The following is a 19,716-nucleotide window of genomic DNA, read 5'->3' as shown; positions in this document are numbered from 1 at the left end:
TTTACTTTTTGCCACACACTCTGTTTGAATAAACAGCAGGTTATGATGCTGTGGCAGTGATGGCACGTTTTGTGGTTACTCATGCCACCTGAAATTTGAAAAGCAGATAGGTGATTGTCAGTGGTACAAGCTCAAATCTCTTGTCAGTGCCATGTTTGAGGTTTGCCATCAGCCTCTGGCACTAAGAATCCATTTCCCATGCTACACTACAGTAAATTTTTGACAGGCTTGTATGGTAGAAAGCAATCAAATGTATACGAAGTAATGTAAAAAATAACAAGCCTTTAAAACTGTGGTCTGAAATATTATCACAGAAGGCTGAACCAATTGTTGTGGAAGTGTACTGTATGCCAGTACCTTAATGCACTGCCTGCGCATATCCCAGCCTTTTGGAGGAAGAATGGGAACTGAGAGAAACTGCTAGTTTCAAGCACTTGGTGTCTGTAAAAGTGGCATTTCCAGATTGGGAGTTACATGAGCAGAACGCGATGTTTCTCTTCAGGTCTGCAATCTAGCAATGCTTCTGTGGCCACATGGTGCTGTGTAGGACGCAGGACACTGGCCTTGCTGCTCACCTTGAGGGCCTGCACCGGAGCACTGGGCTCAGGATTTGTGACTTCTCTTCCTTGTGGACACCAACTTATTTAAGACACTTATTATAATTCAAGGTGCTGTGTAGCATCTTCTATGCATACATTCCACATTTCAGTTCACAGCAGGAGTTAGAAGGCAATAGAAACAACAGGGGGTGCTGGTCATAAAGCAGAGGTGTCTCGAGAGAAAGCTGTGGCCGAGCCTCAATTTCAACAGCTACTTGCCCCACTGTAAGTGAATATGATTTGGGGGAGAGGGGATGATTAAGTTGCATTTCATGTCTCTTAGGTAAGCTCAGCATGGCCCACATTGATGTCTCTGTAATGGGACTGTGGTCAGATGAATCAAAACGTTAGATAAGAAGAGTGTTTTCATGTCAGACTGCATCACAGAGTTCTGTATTCCTCACGTTTCCTTTTGTTCTGTGCATAGGACTGATGAATGGACTGGCAAAGCAAGGCCTCCTTGGCAACGGGCAGAGCAACCTGCCCGCCACTGCTGGGCTGGACCCCTCCACATTTTTTCATGTGGCTCCTTACACCGAGACCTTGCTGCAGACACTGGGTGGGTCAAAGCTATGGGAAGTGCATTGCTCTGGCTTTTATAACATCTTGGCAACCTTATTAGGAGATTTTCCTGAGTAAGAACATTAGGAATATGCTTGTTGTCTATAATAACTCATTTAGTGTTCTGCTGTCTGTCAATCATAGTAACTCTCATTGGATGTCTTCTGCTGCTGGGTAGTGAATGGAAGAATCAAAGTGAAATGGAAATATCTTTTTTTAAAGTAAAATTTAAAAATATATGGAAAAATAAGTTATTTAAATGTGACATGATAACAACCAATTAAGCCTTAAACCTACTATAATTAAAAGATTAATCAATCAATATATATTTATTGCCGTAGTTTCAAGAGAAGTCAAAATATTACAATGAGAGAAATTGGTGGTTTAGCATGTAAAACTAGAATTTGCTGAAGTGATAAATGTTGGCAGCTGTAGCTTCTTCTGTAGGTGCACTTTTTCATTTCACTTTACTCAGATGTTCTTATTTTCAGTTTATACAGTTGAATTCACTTCAGTAACTCATTCATTCAAAGCTGGGAAATTGATAGAACTTGAAAAAGCAAGTAAATGTGTTTTCACATTCACTATGACTCAAATGGGTAGGAGAGTCTTAAACCTACTAGTTCTATACACTTGGAGATCATGGTAATCAGATGTTTATTTCACTAGCTACAGGTAGTGTTTTCTTATGTATTCAGGAGGTTAATATAGTTTTATTTAACTAATTAAATAATTTAATATGTTGGATATCAGGATTTTTAATTGAAGTATATTGCTCTCCAAAACCAGATTCACACTAAATCATAAGGAAAAATAATGTCATTCACCATTTTCTAGCATTATGAAACGTTAAAATGTAGGAGTAACTAAGCAAATAAATGCTAATCTATACAATTGCTTAAATAATCATGTAATGAAACAGTATGGAATCAAGCATAGATTTCTGATGGGCCAGGGATTCTGCAGGCTATACTGTTCCAGATAGGACCATAGATATATGCATGGTATTATAACAGTCTGCCATTTAGCCCTCAATTGTATGCTGTGTAATCTCCTAGAAAGCAAAATGAAGTATCAATTTAATGTGCAGTCATTAGTTACCAATCTGAAATTGATGCCTTAAATCTTTTTGGTATAGATCTACCAACTCTGCTTAATGGTGTGAATAAGGATATCAAAATGAGGATTGAATATATTTGCTTTACATGGCAAAAAGTAATTCCAGTTAAGGAGTGTGACTAATTGGTAAGGGTTTGCTGTGATACTGCTCCTCATGCATGATTCTTTTTCTGGCCATGCTGAGCTGCAGCGTGAGGAGCAATATCACAGTGAGGCACTGGCCTTTCTCTGCTCAATCAAGAATTAGTCAATTCCTTCACACTAAAAAAAGACTTGACATTTGTTTTTGTGGGGTAACTAGTTTTATTTTTATGATCTCCCTGGCTAGGAGGAAACCTCAGTGCAGTGCCAGACCTCCGTAACATTCCTCTGGATCTTTTCTGTAATCGAACGTATGCTTCTGATCCTGAAATGGAGCAAGTTGTCATGCTGACGCTGGTCGGAGCGGACGCTATGAAGAATGCCGGAGAGCTCCTTCACCAGGTTCTTCTTCCTGGGCACAATAATCAACCTCAGAGTGCAGGTGATCCCAGCTCTTGGGGAGGGCAGCAGAAGTTGGTCAGGAAAGTTTACCCTGTCTAGCTATTTTTATCATAGCAGGAACATTATGAAAAATGTGGTGAAAGGGGCTTCAGGAAGGAGGACAGGTTTCTTTGCTTACCTGCCTAAAGAACTGAAGAATTTATGGTAGCTAATTAGTCATGGGCAAGGCCACTTTTCATACTGCAAACAGCTCAGGTGGGCATAATTTTCTTCAGAGAGTATTAAATTAGTTCAAAGTGTGCTTAGGCTTACTAAGCCTTTTATGTAATCCAGAGCATTGTGTCTTTCTGTAAGTACTGGGAGATAAAGCAGCCGTGTAATTGGGGCACAGCAACAGCAATTCAGGAATCACCAACTCTATTCTGTCCACTGACATCCTTTGTGATCAGAAGCAAGGCACTTCACCGCTTCATGCTTCGTTTCCTCGTGTGCACAGGAGGAATAACAACACTATCCCCTGTGTTAAATGCTTACAAATCTACGAAGACTGCTGTCAAGTGCTAAGCAGGATGATGATTTTATATAATTTCCTGATACAGATTGCATCGAAGTTTAATAATACAGGAAGTGTACTAACAAAGGGCAGAAGTCTGGCCCCTGTGTTATACTATGTTGTTTCCTACTCTCTTGAAACAATACTGCAGAGTAAGTTCTGCATCACAGTAGGCGAGGAGGAGATTCTAGCTGACAGAAACTTCCAGCAACATGCCCTCATGGATTGAGCCCCTAAATATTGGAAGTAAGACCACTTTACAAACACAACAACATTTAAGCTATTTTAAAGACAATTCAGCATTACATTTAGCTTATTACTATAATGGATATAGCTTAAAATTGAATGTTATGAGAGGGGTAAAGGATCTATAATTATGGATCATATGGTGTCAAATGACATTGTTATCAGTGTGTTCTCACTATTTCCCTTTCAACTCCTCTCCGTTAGCTGTGTTCTCTAATCAAATAATGGCACTTGTTCTCTGTGGCTCCCTGTTTATTTCCCAGATAGCCCATTTTTTGTTTTCACTGTAATGTAATTTCCTAGCATTTGTGTCTTGTGGTTTTTCCCAGTATATTTCTATATCTGCGTTACAGTCCATTTTGGATGCAACAGGGGGCGAAGTCAAAGCAGCTTTGAAACTTGTTGTTTTGTAAAAAAATCCATGTGAATTTAGAACACTTGTCTCCAGAAGAAAACACACCTTCTATGAAACACATGCTGTCAACTGATGCTAAACCCATTTCTCTTGACTTGCAGAAGAACCCGATTTGGGATTTGAGCTCCTAGGTCTCAAGTGGTTGCCCCATCTCACTCGATGTCAGGCCAGAGAAATAACCCCTTTTGAGGTTGGAGATACTTCCTGGCAAAGAAGCCTTGATATACTAATGTCAAACCCAGTCCTTGTGTGTGCATTACGGCGGATCAATGCCTTCAAAGTTCTTGCAGATGCATTGAAGAGATTAACACAATGCAGGGAGAAGCCAAGCAAAAGTGGCAGTCTTCTACAGACAGTAATGGCCTTGACCCCAGAGGTGACATTCAGACAAGCCATCTTCTTCTTCACAGAGATGGATTTTGTAACTGGTAAGACATATTTTTACTGTTTATAGTGTCCTGGGGTATAAGGTGTTTGGAAATTTGTTGAACTTGGACAAAGGAATCCAGTGCTATGTTTTTTTTCTCAGGCACAGAAAAACTTAATTTGGGGTTAAATTCTGTGCTTGGCTGAATAATGATGAGGGATATGAAATCAGCAGGAGCCAGTTGAGGTCATCTACAAGTTGGCCTATTAATTTAATGTGGCTATGCGTGGCCTGGTGCCCTTTCTGAAGATCTCAAGGTACTTCATAAATACTAAATAGATATTACAGCAGTTGGCAGGACCAGTAAATAATACTATGCATTTTGCCTCTGTATATAGAGAAACTGGGAAACAGAGGCCAAGATCTATCCCACCTAAATGTGAGCACCTAACTGCGGTGCCTAACTTGTTGAGGCTGGATGCCCCAGCCTTGCCCTGTACTCAGGGAATCGAAGGTATGGCCAATCTGCAAGAGCTGAAGAAAGCAGACTTCTTGAGAATTTCTTTTTATCCTGGAAGAGAACGAACAGTCCATGAGGAACGGAGACCTTTGTTGTCAAAAGCTTCTCAGACTTCAGTGAGATGCTCGAGCATTGATCTTTCAGCACAGTAAACTTGCTGGTTTCCTCCTGTAGCAAGACATGTATAGCCGTGCCTCTTTAAACTAAATCACTGTGCAGACTACGGTGTTATTGATATTGGATGCTTGGGAGCAACAGAGTATGAGCTCCCACTGTTTTCTTCTAATGTGAAATATACTGGCATATCACTTCCACTCTTGGGGATGCCTGACTCCTCCTACCTAAAGATAAACACTTCTGAACCTGACGATTTCTGATTATTCAGAAACAGAGGGAAATCAAGATTGTGGTAACACCGTGTATCAGCTGAGGAGGAGTGACGCAGTTCTATAAGTGCATTCATGCTTTGTAATTTATAGCTCCTCCCCTATCTTTTTGTGGAGAAGAAAGGTCCTTTGTTGTCAACACAAACTTAGACGCTTGTGTCAAAAACATAGTGCTTATGTAGTGCAGAGTAACAAATTGGCTTTACTGAACAGAAAGAAGAAAATGTGATGGTGTCTGGAAAAAGATACTCATTTCAGTCTCACAAAAAGTTAGATTTGACAGGGAACTATGTGAGTGTTTTATGTGAAATTGGAGAGCAAGAAGAGGAGGCCTTCAAAAAAGAAGGCATCAGACATCCCAAATTAGTGTATAAAACTATTCATGCATTGCTGCCCTTCATTAAAGTTATCTTGAGACCAAAAGGCAGGATAAGGGGAAAGCAGAACTGTGAGATCAGTTTATTGAGGGAGGTTGTAATCACAGTGCCAGCCTTTCCCACCAAACCCGTTGTCAAGAACAAAGGAGCATAGCTGAAGCATGACTTCAGCATCCTGCGCTATCTTTTTTATAAGGTCATTACATTTTTTTTTCTCCTGTTTTTGTTGTTCTGGGAGGAATGGAGAAATGTCTTCAATATTTTGCAGCTGGTCATACGTCTGCTATTTCCCCTGCTAAATAAAATTACCTTTGTCACCCCCTGCCCCCCCAAACAGTGAAGGTTCCCCATCTGTAAATCCATAAAAATACATCATCTTCCTTTTACAGATGCAGAACACCGCCCTGCTATGAAATACCTGCCACCACCTGGCAGGAGGTCCAGGGCTGAAGGTAAGACCAGAAGTATGCACCAGTTGCCTTTTGGATAAAAACAAATAATTTTATACTCTTAAAATAGATTGAAGAAAACTATAACTCTGTCCCCTGTCACAGTCATTAAAATGGGATTAGTAAATCTTTGGTTAGACATCATAATCCCAGGCAATTAGGAAGAAAAGGCCAGATGGGTCCACTTGGTACTGGGGGAAGGTGGTAGCATTGCCAGATCACCTTTCTTCTACACAATTCTTCTGTGCATGCCCGGATGACCTACCTAGGGCTGGTGTGGAATGTAGCCTAGAAGAGTAATTAATGCCAGCTCTTTAGTAGCCCTTTTCAGTTGTAGATCTCAGAGAAGGTGAGTTTCATTATGTTTTACAGAGGGGGTGATTGAAGCCTAGAGAGGTGAAATGTGTTGATCGCGATTGCCTGACAAGTGGGTGACAGAAATCAGAGCAGAATGCACATTTCCTAAGTCTCAGACAGGGGCTCTGTCATTTGCATTACAGTGCCACACAAGTCACCTCAGAATTCACAGATCCTAGAAGTTTTTTCAAATAACCCCAATACTAAAGAAAAAAATTGGTACCATGAGGACGTGAGCTAAAAGGTTATGAGGCAAGGACCTTGGAGCCGGTTCCACCTTTTATATGTACTCTTATTAGTCCAGCAAAATAAGACAGACATGTGGAAAGAGGAAAAAGGTCTCATTAAAAGAAAAGAATACTTTGGCTAGATACCTTCCAGATATATTGCTCTGTATAGACATACATGGATTTCAGACAGTAATAAATACAAAAGAATGGTAATGATTTTGTTTTGATGAACAGATTTTAGTTTTCTATTATGTACCTTGTATGTCACACTGATTAAACTTGCCAATCACTGGAAAAGGACGTCCTTTATCAATCTGATGCAAGCTTCTCCTCTTGGATAACTTCGTCCCCGTGTTAGATAACTTCTCAATTCACATGTGCCTTGAAGTGCCTTAAATTTTCCTCACCTCTCTGCAGGTTTTACATTAGACTGAAGGAAACATATTTTTTTTATATAGGCTTTTCTCATAAGTTCTGACTCACCAGACTCCTTTTATACTGCTCTGCTCTTATGAAGAACTACTGAAGTGACCATTCCTGGCTGCTTGGGGAATGTCAGTGAAGTTTTATCAGCAGAGCTGAAGAAAGCACTGAACAAACAGATCTGGGCTCAGTAGGTGTGTGGTCAGAGTACACAGCCCTTCCTTGCTTCCAAGGGCACAAGAGAGGACATTAAACAAAACACCTGAGCTTCTGGGACTTATACCGGAAACAGGGCAGCTTCTAACTTGACTGTGAAATATTGGGCGCACAAAGGTAGCTTAAAACCACTGTTAGCCACTCCCTGAAACACACAGAAAAGGTAACCAAGAATCAACATGATTTAGTACTTGCAGTCCTTTTCAGCATATGCTATTGGGCTTACTGGAGAAGTCGCAAGTACGACATCTCGCAGGGTGTCCCAATACATCTGAATGTCTGAAACCAAGCCATGCATGTCCCAGTATAACACTTTAAAATAACGGTGTGTCATAGCAATGTTGGCTGCATTATGTAGAGATGATGGCAACATTCTCAAATTATTGTCCCAGAACATGCATACCGCTTACTCAAATCTATCTGCTTTTCTTATTTAGCGGGAGAGAGCCAGAGATGCCATGCAGAATCACTGTTTACCTACCTGCAAACAGGTGAGAGAAGAGCTAGTGGAAAAATGTGGTTTGATAAGGACTTTGTGGAACTGACTCGTTTAGATGTACCAGCCAAAAATAAGCATAAAGGATTATACCAACTTTTTCCTTAGGCTTGAATACAGGCAGTGATACACACTCTTTTTTCTAAGCATGCCAGGAAATCTGATATTTGCTTCTCTTGAGTTTACACTTACTTTAAGCCACACATCTATCTAAAGTATTGTATATAAATGGTATATAAAATAAACAGTATTTTTCACAGTTACACTATGAAATTAAAACCTATGTAATAATTTGTTGGGGAAAAAATCATTGGCCATGAGGAAGGGATCTAAAAATATTACAAAGCAGAAGAACTTAACAAAGACCAGGCAACTTGGGCAAAACCAGAAAGGCCACTAAACAGCCACAACTGGAGATGGAAATCAGGCATGTTTGAGGGCTGCCAAACAGGTGCCTCTGGTAATTGATGGTCAATTGAGGGTGTTCCGTTGATAGATAGCAGTATTTTCTCTCACTGTTGTCACTTATCATCACTGAGGAGAGAAAACCAACTCTAGGTGGCAAGGTGTCCCACCCGTTTTCAACACTTGTCTTTGACCAAACCTAGATGGCAAAGTGACGTAAGACAAATCCCTCCTGAAGTGTCTAAAGTACATAAATATGCAGCATGTAATGATTCGCATACCACAAGAATGAGAATGTTTGCCCAGAAACATAGCAGATGGTGAGTAGAACATCTGGAGGACAATGAATGCTTACATAGCAGTATACAGTCAAGACTGCCATTCTGTGTGCGAGCAGCTGAGTGGATCCCAGTGGCTTGCTTCCGCACTTGCAGGCTGTTGCTATGGCATTTAAACCTTTCTGTTCAAGAATGTTGTGAAGAAAATAGCAGATCTTTAATAGGAGGGCTCCCTGCATGATAAGGGTTAAGTTTCCATATCCAGGGGGGGCAGTAATCTTGCTTTTTATTTTTGATCCCATATTTCTCTGTCATGAATCAGCAACATGCTTCTTGTCATTTGAAAATAACAATATGCATTAAATTACATGCAGCATTGTTGACGCTTCGTTGCATCGACATCTGTATAATTAGTAGTGGGGTGTACAGGAAACATAAAATGACATCTTATGTATACAAACAGATAATCATGGATCAATTTTAGCAGCTTGCAGTACTGTTACCTCATGCTTCATGCTAATTGACACGGTTAGGCACCAGCAGTTAATGGGTCCTAGCTGACTGGTTCCGACACTACAGTTGCCAATAAATCTTCAAAGGATGTTACTAGGATAAAATCTTAACTATATTCCTAGTAACAAGGTACTTTAGATTAGCGAAACTAATAATTTGAAAATGCTGTCATTTAAAAATGAAATTTATGTTTTCTGCCTTCTAATACATTTTGTATTATCAGACAGCAAAACTATCTTGGTCTGTTTTGTTTGCTCTCTCTCATAGCACGCCAAGTGCTGCACCTAGCTGGCAGCTTTGCTGGGAGAACTTTGTCAGAAGCAAAAAGTTTTTGCTGGAATTTCAATTTTAGTAAACATAATTATATTCGTAATAGGTTTATAACATTAATTGGCACCTGTACTTGTTAGTGCCTCTCTGAAACATAGCTCTAACAGAGAGAGACAGAACACTGAGAGATAAACTGTGAGAAATAAGAATTTAATAGCTGCCTTAAGGATTATATCACATAATCGCTACAGTTCACATGAAAAATGTAAAAGGGAATATTTTATCCCTCTTAAAATATTGATATATAATATAAAGAATTGAGTCTTATCCTACAGACCTGCCACATAAACTTTTTGGACTCGGAGCAGATTTCCTGAAGAAAAAAAAAATCTACAAGCCTAGACTGTTTTAGATATATTTTTAAACTAAAAATCAAACAAAACAAACAAAACCCCCAAATCCTGTATGCACAGGTATTTTTATGGACCTGTTTTGTTCAAATTTGTATGAACTTCATGCCAGCTTTTAGATAACCCTCTTCTACAGATGTCTGTCCAGGCTAGTAAACAAATCTTGCTGTGTGTTTTACCTCCCTTTTTAGGAGCGGCTTTGGGTTTCACTAGTGTGCTTTGTTACAGGAGCCCAGATACTTTGCACAGTGCTGCTGATCAAACCTGGTGCCTGGAGCCATAGTCTGGCAAGGATACTCCGAAAACTAGACCTAGAAAAATTCAGTGTGGTTGGAATGAAACACATAAACCTGGAACCAGACATTGCCTTAGGACTCCTTTCTTCTGAAGAGAAACAGGTTTGTTAAGAAACTGTGGCTGCGCTTAGGTTTAGAGTGGGGAAATATGTTAGCTAGTGAATAATCCATTCCTGAAAAAAAGCAGAATTCCCATCCGGGATTTCTGAGTTGTTGTTAGAAGTGAGCTATATAGAACAATCAGATCCGTACCGGTATCAAACACAAAGAAAGCTGACTTGCTGACGGTTTCTTTTATCGCATGCCATAAAGAAGCAGACCTGGTTTCTCTAAAACAAAAGTTTGGAGGATATGGGCAATACAGACCTCCCAGGAATCTGTTTAGTCCCTAATTTACAATGCTGATTCTTTAACTGCAAAACAGGTGTCCTCTCTTTCTTCCCCGAGGTCATTCCGGGTAGGGCACATCTAAGGACCACACCACACCCCCTGCACGTATGCTTGGTTTTCCTTCCATGTGTTTAAACCCGGGAGCTGGGAAACATTCGTTGCACTGCCAGAGAATATATGCCTCTATATATACCTGTTACTTTATATTACATTACATATACAGCTGAATCTCTGCTCCAGGAGCGTGTGTTCAAGAGTCTGTAAGAATGACCTGCAAAAAGAGAAAATTGAGTTACTGTCATTTCTAATGTCTAATAGACAATAAAGAGGGTTCTTAAATCTTGGGACATTATGGATTTTTGTTAGCTAAAAACAGATTTATGTTTCTGCTCTTTTATAGCATTGGAAATTATTTTTTTCCCAACCTGAAAAATCCTGAGATGAGCGTAAAGATATTGTGAAAGCCAGGAAACGGAAAGCTGATCATTTTAGAGGAGTTAGATATATATATTCCCCCCCTCCTCCCTTGGGGAAAAAAACCCCAAACCCTTGTTATTTGATTGCTTTCATGAAGACCTTTAACCAATTAAATTTTACAGAAAACAAGCCTTTAAAATTGATATTGCTCTTGGGTTAAGTTGGGAGAGTTTATGGCACTCTGTCATAGAAATTCTTAATAGAGTCTTCCAGAAGAAGACAGGAACATGCCAGGACAGTGCTCTAACATAATCATCAGTCAGGAGTAATTAATACCTTCTGCACGATAGCAAAGCAATGGAGCACAAGCATTTGATTTTTAAATATTTACAGAGCACTGGTAAGAGGGATATAGCAGCTGTTAGAGTTGATGGGGAAGTGCTTTCCAATACATTTTTTTAATCATACAGCTAAATACAAAAATGCTTAGTGGATCATCTAAAACAGAAAACATTTTAAAAAATCCAAATGTCTACCTCGGGAAGTAATAGATATATGCAGGGTAAATTTGAAGAGAGGTTGTTTCATGAAAATTCTCTCTTACTTGTTTTTGGAGTTCTCTAACACACTAGAGCAACTGTTGAGCATTGATTTAGTTTCCTTGAAGGAGCTGGTAACTAATGAGTTTAAAAATTACAGACTATTGGGTTTTTGTTCATGGAAAAAAAAGCAGGTTTTGAAAGTGAGAAAGCAGAGATAATAGACTGCCTTTGGCAAGGGGGAATGGACAGTAGGAAATGCTTTCTGCTGTACAGGGGCTCCTGCTCATTTTTAGAACACATCTGAAAGTCTTTTTACTCATGAGGGCTGAAAAAGACTGAGCTCCCAAGATAAATAGGTAGATTTTCAAAAAGCCTCAGCATGCTTCAGAAACTGGGTTGTTTTGAAAATCTGGCTTGTAAGTGTTATAATAGGAGCTGGTGGGGGCAGAATTATTTTTCACAGCTGAATTTCATATAAGCATTTGAATTGGAGTGATGTTCATTGTTGATCTGTTTCTCAGTTTCGGGGACAACAGGATACAGTGCTGGTTTTAAAATGAGGCTCTTAATATGGGGGCAAATTGCTGAAATTTAGCATCTCCTGTTGAAGAACATGGAGCCAGTGCATCTGACCCTTCTAGAAATTCTGTCCAGGGCTTTTTGTCTTCCTCTCACCTGGAGTCTGATCCAAAATCCATGTCCGAACATCTCTAGAAAACTCCTATATGCTCTGCGATGTGCCAGTTTATTTTGTGTACATAGTACTTGATAGCAGATTTGGGTTTTATTCACCGGTAGTAAGACTACCTAGCATCTCCTTCCTCTTTCAAATGTGTTATTTACATGCACATTGACAAATATCCTCAGCAACATGATTTCAGACACGATTGCTTTTTCAACTTAAATAACATTCAGCTTCTAAGTAGCTTTTGGCCTTTGGCATACAATAAATAATGGATTGGTCTGCTGTTTGCTGAGGTTATCTAATCACAGGAGCCATGATAATACTTTTTATCTGAAGTTTAATAATAATTAAAAAAAATAAAGGTCAGGTAAATAGAGCTGACATTGTCTTCTCAGCTCCTAGCATGACTTGATCGTGTTCAGACTGTGAGAAGCGACTGTTCCCAGAGGGAGTTCTGCCTGTGGAGGCTGTTTCTCCTTTCTGCGCTTACCCCGCAGATCCTGCAGATCTGCAGAGGCTTGCAGTTTTGGATGCTAGCTAGAAAGCTTGATTTTTACAGTGGGACCTGGGATTACCTGATACGATTGCCTGTAGTAACAGGTCACTGGACTCAATAACTCGACGGATTCCCTTCAGTCCTATCTTGTGATTCTAACAGCAGAGGCAGAAGGAGAATTTTGCTGCTTTTTAATCCCGTTAGTCCTCCAGAGCCAGCGCGCAGCTGGAACATCCTCTCCGTGTGCATCAACAAAATTGCTCACTGAGTTCAAGTCAGCTGCACGTGTGCAATTGCGCCGCAGCTGCTCGGGTATCAGCAAGGACACGGTTTGAAGACGGTGCGGAGGCAGGATGTAAATAAAGGCATCATTTGGCTGGCAGAGTCTAGAGCGGACGTGAGGATCTATCAGAAGGAAAGAAGTCACCTTGACTCGCTGACACCGTCGGTAGCAATTAGAAACAATATCGTCTTTAACCCACAGTCTGCACGTTTGCTGGGGAACAAATGAAAGACAGGAAACTGAGACAAAAGAGTTTTCTTATGTAGATCTAAAAGCACTGTTTAGAAGCTCTGGAACAAAATAATTTCATTTATTATGGTCTGTTTAACAGAAACTATGTCTTTGAACATTTTCTTGCATAGATGTTTCTGACATGGAGGAACGTTGATAGGTTATATCCAGTCCTTTTTTAAGTTTTCATGAAGTAGCCATCACTGTTTCTCACCTCCCAAAGCGAAGGCCCTTAGAAAAGTGGATTATATACATATTTTTTAAACTTAGGAAAACTTCAAGCTAAAAGGGTTTATTTTGTACTCTACAGAACTGAATGTCAAAATTTTGCAGTATACTATGCCGAAACTCTTCATTGTCATCTAAACAGCTCTCTTATCACAGGAGAGCCTGTGCAACTTTCCTGTATGTTTTGCATCTGCAGTCACACGATGTGACTGACATCCCAGGATTTCCTGTGCCCTGTATTTCCATGGGGTGGGAGGATTGACAAATATCACAACTTGTATCAAATCCCTTGCATAACTAACCAATTTAAGAATAGGAGGGCTTTCTCATGGATCATTTTGCATTTTCAGATACAGGGGAGAATAACAGGATTGAGCCTGTGGTTTTCAATTTATAGCCTACCTCTTAGAAATGCAGTTTAGGAGGAGTGCGAGTGAGAAGATTTGGGTCAAAGTCAGCGAATGGTTTCATATAGTAGAAAAGCAAAAGAGGCCCTGAAGTATTTTATCTCCATATTTTTAAATGAAATGATGGGATTTTCTTTTGGAAATGTTTTATCTAGGGAATTGCCATACCCTGGTGGTTTTAGAAGATTAAAAAATAGAGGAATTAAAACCTTTAGTGGGTTGAATGATGTAATTCAGCCGACTCAAACGGCGTTTTTCCCTCTTGTTTTCATTTCCCCCCAAAAAGTAAATAACCATGGGTTGGTTCAGCCAGCGAGCTGAAAATGCTGTTGTTTGTAAGCTGTACAGAACATACAGCGCTGGCGTGGAGCTTCTCTGTGGTACAGGTGTTGCTGCACTGTGGAGCGCAGGGAGACAGAGGTGGGTGCTCCTGCCACTTTATTAAGATGAAGGGGGCAGGAGGAGGCAGCCTGCAGCTGCTGTGGGCACCCTGACCTCACGCTCAGTGGAGACATCTGCAACAAGCCTGGCTTTCCAAGGTTTTGCTTAATTAAAACAGTCAGCAAGGCTGTGAGTGCTCTGCTGCCCCTTGGTAGCCTTCTGCCCCAGGCACTTGCTACCTTTCCTCGTGCTTCTCAATCATGAAGTCTGTCTCCAGCCTACAAATTGGACTCTTCTCACTGGTGCAGTGGTTGCTAGTTATCATTACCACTTATCCTTAGTTAAAATAAAGGTCCCAGGGTGTTGTGACCTGCACAGCTACAAGAGGAACATCTCTGCTCAGAAGTGGTCACAGGCTGAACTGACAACACTTGGAAAAGAAGCAAAGGTAGAGAAATTTGTCATGGGGCACAATGCATCAGTGGCAAAGCCAGGAGGGCAAACTGTCTTCTTTCAGCCCCCGTCTAGTGCCCTGTCCTGAGCCTCCTTGTTTTAAGCTCGCTATTTCTGTAGTCCTGATCCTAACTAGTGTATGAAATTCTACCACCCTCTGGGAGAAGCTGAGCTGTAGCAGCAGGGTGGGTGTGGGGGTCCTTCCTTTCGTGAATTCAAAAAGAAAAGTTCTGGTGTTTGTAATCCATCATTTGATATCAGCAGAAGAATTAAATGTGGCTCCTTATCCCAGAGTATTTATGACCCTGTTGATATTGCTAATGTCCTATCCATATGTCACACTGAAGGTACTGTGAAAAGGTATTACATAAATCAAAAGTTCAGCAGCAGACAAGTAAACTGCAGAGTAGCAATTTGTTTTTGTCCGTACCCCCTGAAAATGAACTCCACCTCTGGTACCTAGCATGTACAGATATGCAGAACAAGTCACAGCACAAGGCTTTTCTGTGTTTTAGAAATAGGATTTTGTTTCCTTTCTTACTAAAAGATTTTAGGAGATTACTGCTGAGGTTGTTTCTGTGTGTAAAAACTACCACTGGCTGATTTATGACCACAAGCTGCTATGGCTTAAGCTCAGTGCTTCACTTCTTCTTTAGCTCTGTGTGGACTCAGGGTGGGAACTAGACCTCCTATTACCTGGTGGATGTCACAACAAATACTGGCTTGGTGGCCATGGTATATACTCTGGAAGCTCTGCCTGCAGAGATGACTAGCACATATATTACAAAGAAGAGAATAGCAGATTCTGTTGGCTTCAAACAGGGATAGGTCTAACCAAAAGAAAGCTGGGATGTACCCAGCGCTCCCCAACACTGTTCATTATAACCTGTTCCCTCCCCGTTGTTTCTTTTCAGGATCCTGCTGTTTTAGAAGCTCATTGTACCTACCTCACCTCAGGCACTGCTCTCGTGCTATGTCTTCAGAGGCCAAATGCTGTGAAGAAGCTGATAGATTTACTGGGGCCAGAGGATCCTAAACTAGCCCAAGCACTAGATCCATTCCTCTGGAGGGCTCAGTATGGTATCAGCGCAGTCCAAAATGGATTTTACGGTAGGTTTTTTGTAAAAGAAAAGTCTGACTGCTCAGATATGCCAATGGAAAAAATATATTATGTACTGTTACCTCCTGCGTTGTCAATACAGGTCTAGCCTTGGCAGGTAGTAGAGACCATTATTCCCTAGAAAGCTTTCATTGTTTTCTTGGTGGCTGAGCTGAGTATATCTCAAGCTATGAAATATTCTCCCAGAAGATATATTAAAAAAGGTTTCTTCCCAGAACAGCCCTAGATTTGTTTTCCATAAGAACAGATTTCCTTTGATCTCTTCACTGCTTGGTCATTTTGTACTTTTAGCTTGGTTATTTTGTAATTATCCCCCAGAACCCATCTGTCTTCTATCCGCTTGTGAGTCCCCTCCTGATAACTTCATAACCCATTGGCCAACTGCAACCAGATTTCACAGAGGGATAAAAGACTCCAATACACTGAGTTCCTATAACATCTCAAAACATTGGTGACTGGCTAGAAAGAGGCGATCAAAAATTGCTCTCACTGAGGAAAGCAGGTAAACTCAGCTGTTTTCCATTCGGAGGGGCTCTGGCCAGCTGGCGCATCAGCAGAGGCACACCAGCTAGTCAGCATCCTCAGCGTGCTGAACCAGCCGCAGTTCATCTGCCAGCAGGGAGGGAACTAGGATGTTGCAGCGTGGTGGGATGGGAGGTAGCTGAGAGTGTGGGTGAAGGATGGGAAAATGGGAAGTATTGCTGGAGAGAGCGGCCTGTAGAGAACCAAGGGTATTGCTGGAGGGGGCCTGGGCTATTGCTACAAGGAGGGGAGGATGTAATTAAAAAATTCATGAGGAATTAAGCATCATTAGTTCGCTGTTCGTGAATAGTGTTTTTCCTCAGTGTGGTACTGATTGTGCTGTATGTAGTTAAGGGAATATAAAAATAATAAAAGCAATAGTTTCTATAAACATAGGTGAGCTAGCAGGCACTGTATGCCTTCAGGTTCCAGAAGAACTTTCTTGTCAAGATCCATTGGATTATTTGGCTCTTTTTATTGTATTCTGTGCTGTCAAATCACTCCCTCTTTTTGTCCATATCAAGTGGTCTTTTGAGGAGAACTGGCAGGGAATGAAGTAGCCACCATGTACAGCTTGGGGAAGAGAATCAACCCCTTGATGTAGAATCTTTTTTTATCAGATACTATCATAATCCTTAGGACCAAGATTAAACCAAGAGAGATCTCTCACCATGATTACTCACAGGATCATCTCATTTGTAGGAGTGACTGAAGAGTAGGATCTACCTACACAAAAGAAATGGTCAGGGCTCTTCAGCCAATACTTTTCCACTATCAGCCTCTGCTTCTTTTGCTCTTAAGATTAATGAATTGTGTATCCAGGTTGCCTTGAGAATGAGAGCTCATCAGTCATGGCTAAGAATGGGTAATATATACCCAAAACTTAGGGTAGCCATGCTACAGTTAGAGCAGCCCTAGCATAACTCAGTTAAAGATTAGTTTATATTAGCAAGAGAGGCTGAGTCTCATCCTGTCTTTCTTTGGGAGTCACAGAGAGCTTGCTGTGTTAGAGAAACCCTTAGATGTCTGCTTAGGGATCCCCTTCAGATCCCTGCTTCCTTCTAAGACTGGGCTGAGCACAGAGCTGAACTGGTTGGCCACCACCTGCCCTCTGAGACCAGATTGTGCGTTATGTTGGAGCCAGCTCACAAAGCCATCCTTGCACACATTCAAGGAAAATGGATGCATCTGTAGCCAATGTACTCAGTAATTCTGACTCAAGAATCTGATCCAGCTGCTTATGCCTGAGAGGCGTCTGTCCATAAGGAAAGGAGAGTTCATAACCCTATGCACCTCCGAGAGCTTGTCCTCCAATACGGGTAAAGCTGGAAGAGTTTAATCATTGCATGAGTAACCGTTTGGGGGATTCCGGAAGACCATCTTCCTTTCCTAGGAGGGAATACCAAGTTTTCTCAGTTTTGCTCCAGCTGAGGAAGATTTCTAGTTAATGCCATCTTGCTGAAATAGAGCAAACTCTAGCTGTGTGTTTCCTCCCAAAGTGACTGGGGAAATTCAAGTAAGATGAAGACCTGGTTCCAGTGATACAGTTGAACCAGGTAATACAGTTTTAGTACTCTGAGGCTCAGCTACAGAAGTAAACCTGCAGTACTCTTATCTCTTCTGGGTCTTATGAAGTCATTGTATAGTGCTTTTTCTTGAACCCAAAGAGCTCTTGCGCATGCATCTTATACAGTCTTACACCTTGAGCAAAGTGAGAGTAAGATGTTGCTAGCTTTGGGAGCATTTGTGTCCTCTGTAATGGCATCAATGATTTAAACAAGGAAGATTTGACATAGAGGTACATAAAGGATACAGCACGACTTACACACTGGTGACTTACGCAATCTTAGGATTGTGAACTGCTGCATTAAGGACTCTGGCTATACAATACCTAGAATTATGAAGTTCAAACAGGGCTGAGTGCTCTAAGAGCAGTAAGACATGATTCTTTGAACAGGTAGCCTGCAAAGGTGGTAATATTTCAGAGGATATTTGTGTTTTGTGTATTTGTATCCTAGGAGTATGGATCTGTGCCAGCACATTGACAAACTACCTGAACTCTAGTTATATAGAAATAGCTTCTCCTTCTCTTACATTTTCCACCCACAAATCTCAAAACATTCTGAGTAGTGCTTTATAACACTGTTGCTTTATAGGGAAATACTCAGGTGCTAAGCCTGGAGGGACCTCTCAAGTCACTGAGTTCAGTTAAGTCTCTCACAGACAACCCCATCATGTATTCCCTTTCATAAGCATCCACCCCAATTGGATGGTTGTTACAGAACTTCACTGCTCTGATAGCTAGAAATCTTCTTATGTTTTCAAACTTAAATATAGTCATATACAGATTGTATCCATTTGTTCTTGTGCCAATACCTGTACTTTAATATTTTAAGTAGTTCTTTTTTCTTCTCTGACCTTTTCCACCCTGATGTGTTTACCAGAAATCAGATTCTTTCTCAGCTTTGTGTCATGTTGGGTCAAGCAAGCCAAGGTCTTTTAGTTTTAACTCTTCAGATGATTCTCCATTCCTTCTGTGATCTTCACATTCTTTCTCTGTACCTGTTCCAGTCTCAATTTACCTTTTGTGACCACAGGTGAACAGAAAAATACACTGCTATCAGCAATGTCTCATACTAATTCTGATTTCTGTTGTAAATCAGAACCCGCAGCATATTTGAGACTTACATTATTGTTATTAAGCACAGTTGTTTTACTAACTAGTAGCTCCGTCTCATTCCGTAAGACCAGCCTGATGTGATGCAGAAGCAAGGGAACAACGATGGGGAATTGGAGCTGGTATTGAAGAGTTTCACAGGCTCCTTAACACAATTCCCCTGACTACGCTGTTAGGAAATAGGAGTCTTGTTTACATGAAGCACAAGCTGAGCGATAATAGGACAGAATCAAAATACCAAGAAGGCAATGGAACTATTCTAAATATAATGGTTTTAAATGTTTGCTATTACTGTACAGAACATCTGGCCTTTAAAGCAATTACTTCAGTAAGTTGCACATCATCAATCTCTCAGAAAGATGAGTGTGAGTCTAGAGAATGTTTAATTCATGGCCTGAAAGAATCTTCTCATTGTATTTATCTCTCAGGCTCCAAATCTTATCAAATAGCTGTCCGGGATATGAAGCTGTTTTTCCCAGAAGGGCTGTGCTGCGCCAAGTGTCAGACATTAGAGGAGGAAGAGGTAGGATTCTGCCCTTTCCTGAGAAGTATCCTGCTGTGTCAGAGCAATGGCTTTGGCCCTGCTATCCCATGACTTCTTTCCTATTATGCTTTAGATAATGCTTTTTTTGCTGTGTTTCACCAGCTGACAAGTTTTCCTTCTCCTGAGGATGTTCCTACCACAATGTGCTAACCTTGTATTGACCCAGACAGTCTCAGTGGAAAAGTGCTTTTTCAGATTTGTTTGTTCAGTAACCTGTGCTGTAAATTCAGGAGGGCTCAGGGCTCATTCTTTAGAAGCAAAGTTCCCAGATAGAGTCAACATTGCTTTGGAAGCAGGTCACGGAGAGGGATAGCAACATCATCGATGATTGCTGAGACACAGTTGGCCCAGAGGCTGTTTTTCTTAACCAG

The 19,716-nt window shown here is 40.9% G+C and overlaps 1 protein-coding gene across 1 annotated transcript in view; it reads left to right on the top strand.

The window, feature by feature from the left end:
* DNAAF8 (dynein axonemal assembly factor 8) overlaps positions 1-19,716 on the top strand; it is a 94,395-nt gene that overhangs the window by 61,519 nt on the left and 13,160 nt on the right. The window contains exons 20-27 of the mRNA XM_075165849.1: positions 1,027-1,158; positions 2,608-2,802; positions 4,078-4,404; positions 6,016-6,078; positions 7,739-7,792; positions 9,902-10,071; positions 15,397-15,592; positions 19,230-19,324. Of these exons, the coding sequence (XP_075021950.1) occupies positions 1,027-1,158; positions 2,608-2,802; positions 4,078-4,404; positions 6,016-6,078; positions 7,739-7,792; positions 9,902-10,071; positions 15,397-15,592; positions 19,230-19,324 (1,232 nt within the window). The remainder of the gene's footprint in view (positions 1-1,026; positions 1,159-2,607; positions 2,803-4,077; positions 4,405-6,015; positions 6,079-7,738; positions 7,793-9,901; positions 10,072-15,396; positions 15,593-19,229; positions 19,325-19,716) is intronic.

The sequence above is a fragment of the Calonectris borealis genome, chromosome 16 (assembly GCF_964195595.1).
Source record: "Calonectris borealis chromosome 16, bCalBor7.hap1.2, whole genome shotgun sequence".
Classification (NCBI taxonomy): Eukaryota; Metazoa; Chordata; class Aves; order Procellariiformes; family Procellariidae; genus Calonectris; species Calonectris borealis.
This window is presented reverse-complemented; position numbering and strand designations above follow the sequence as displayed.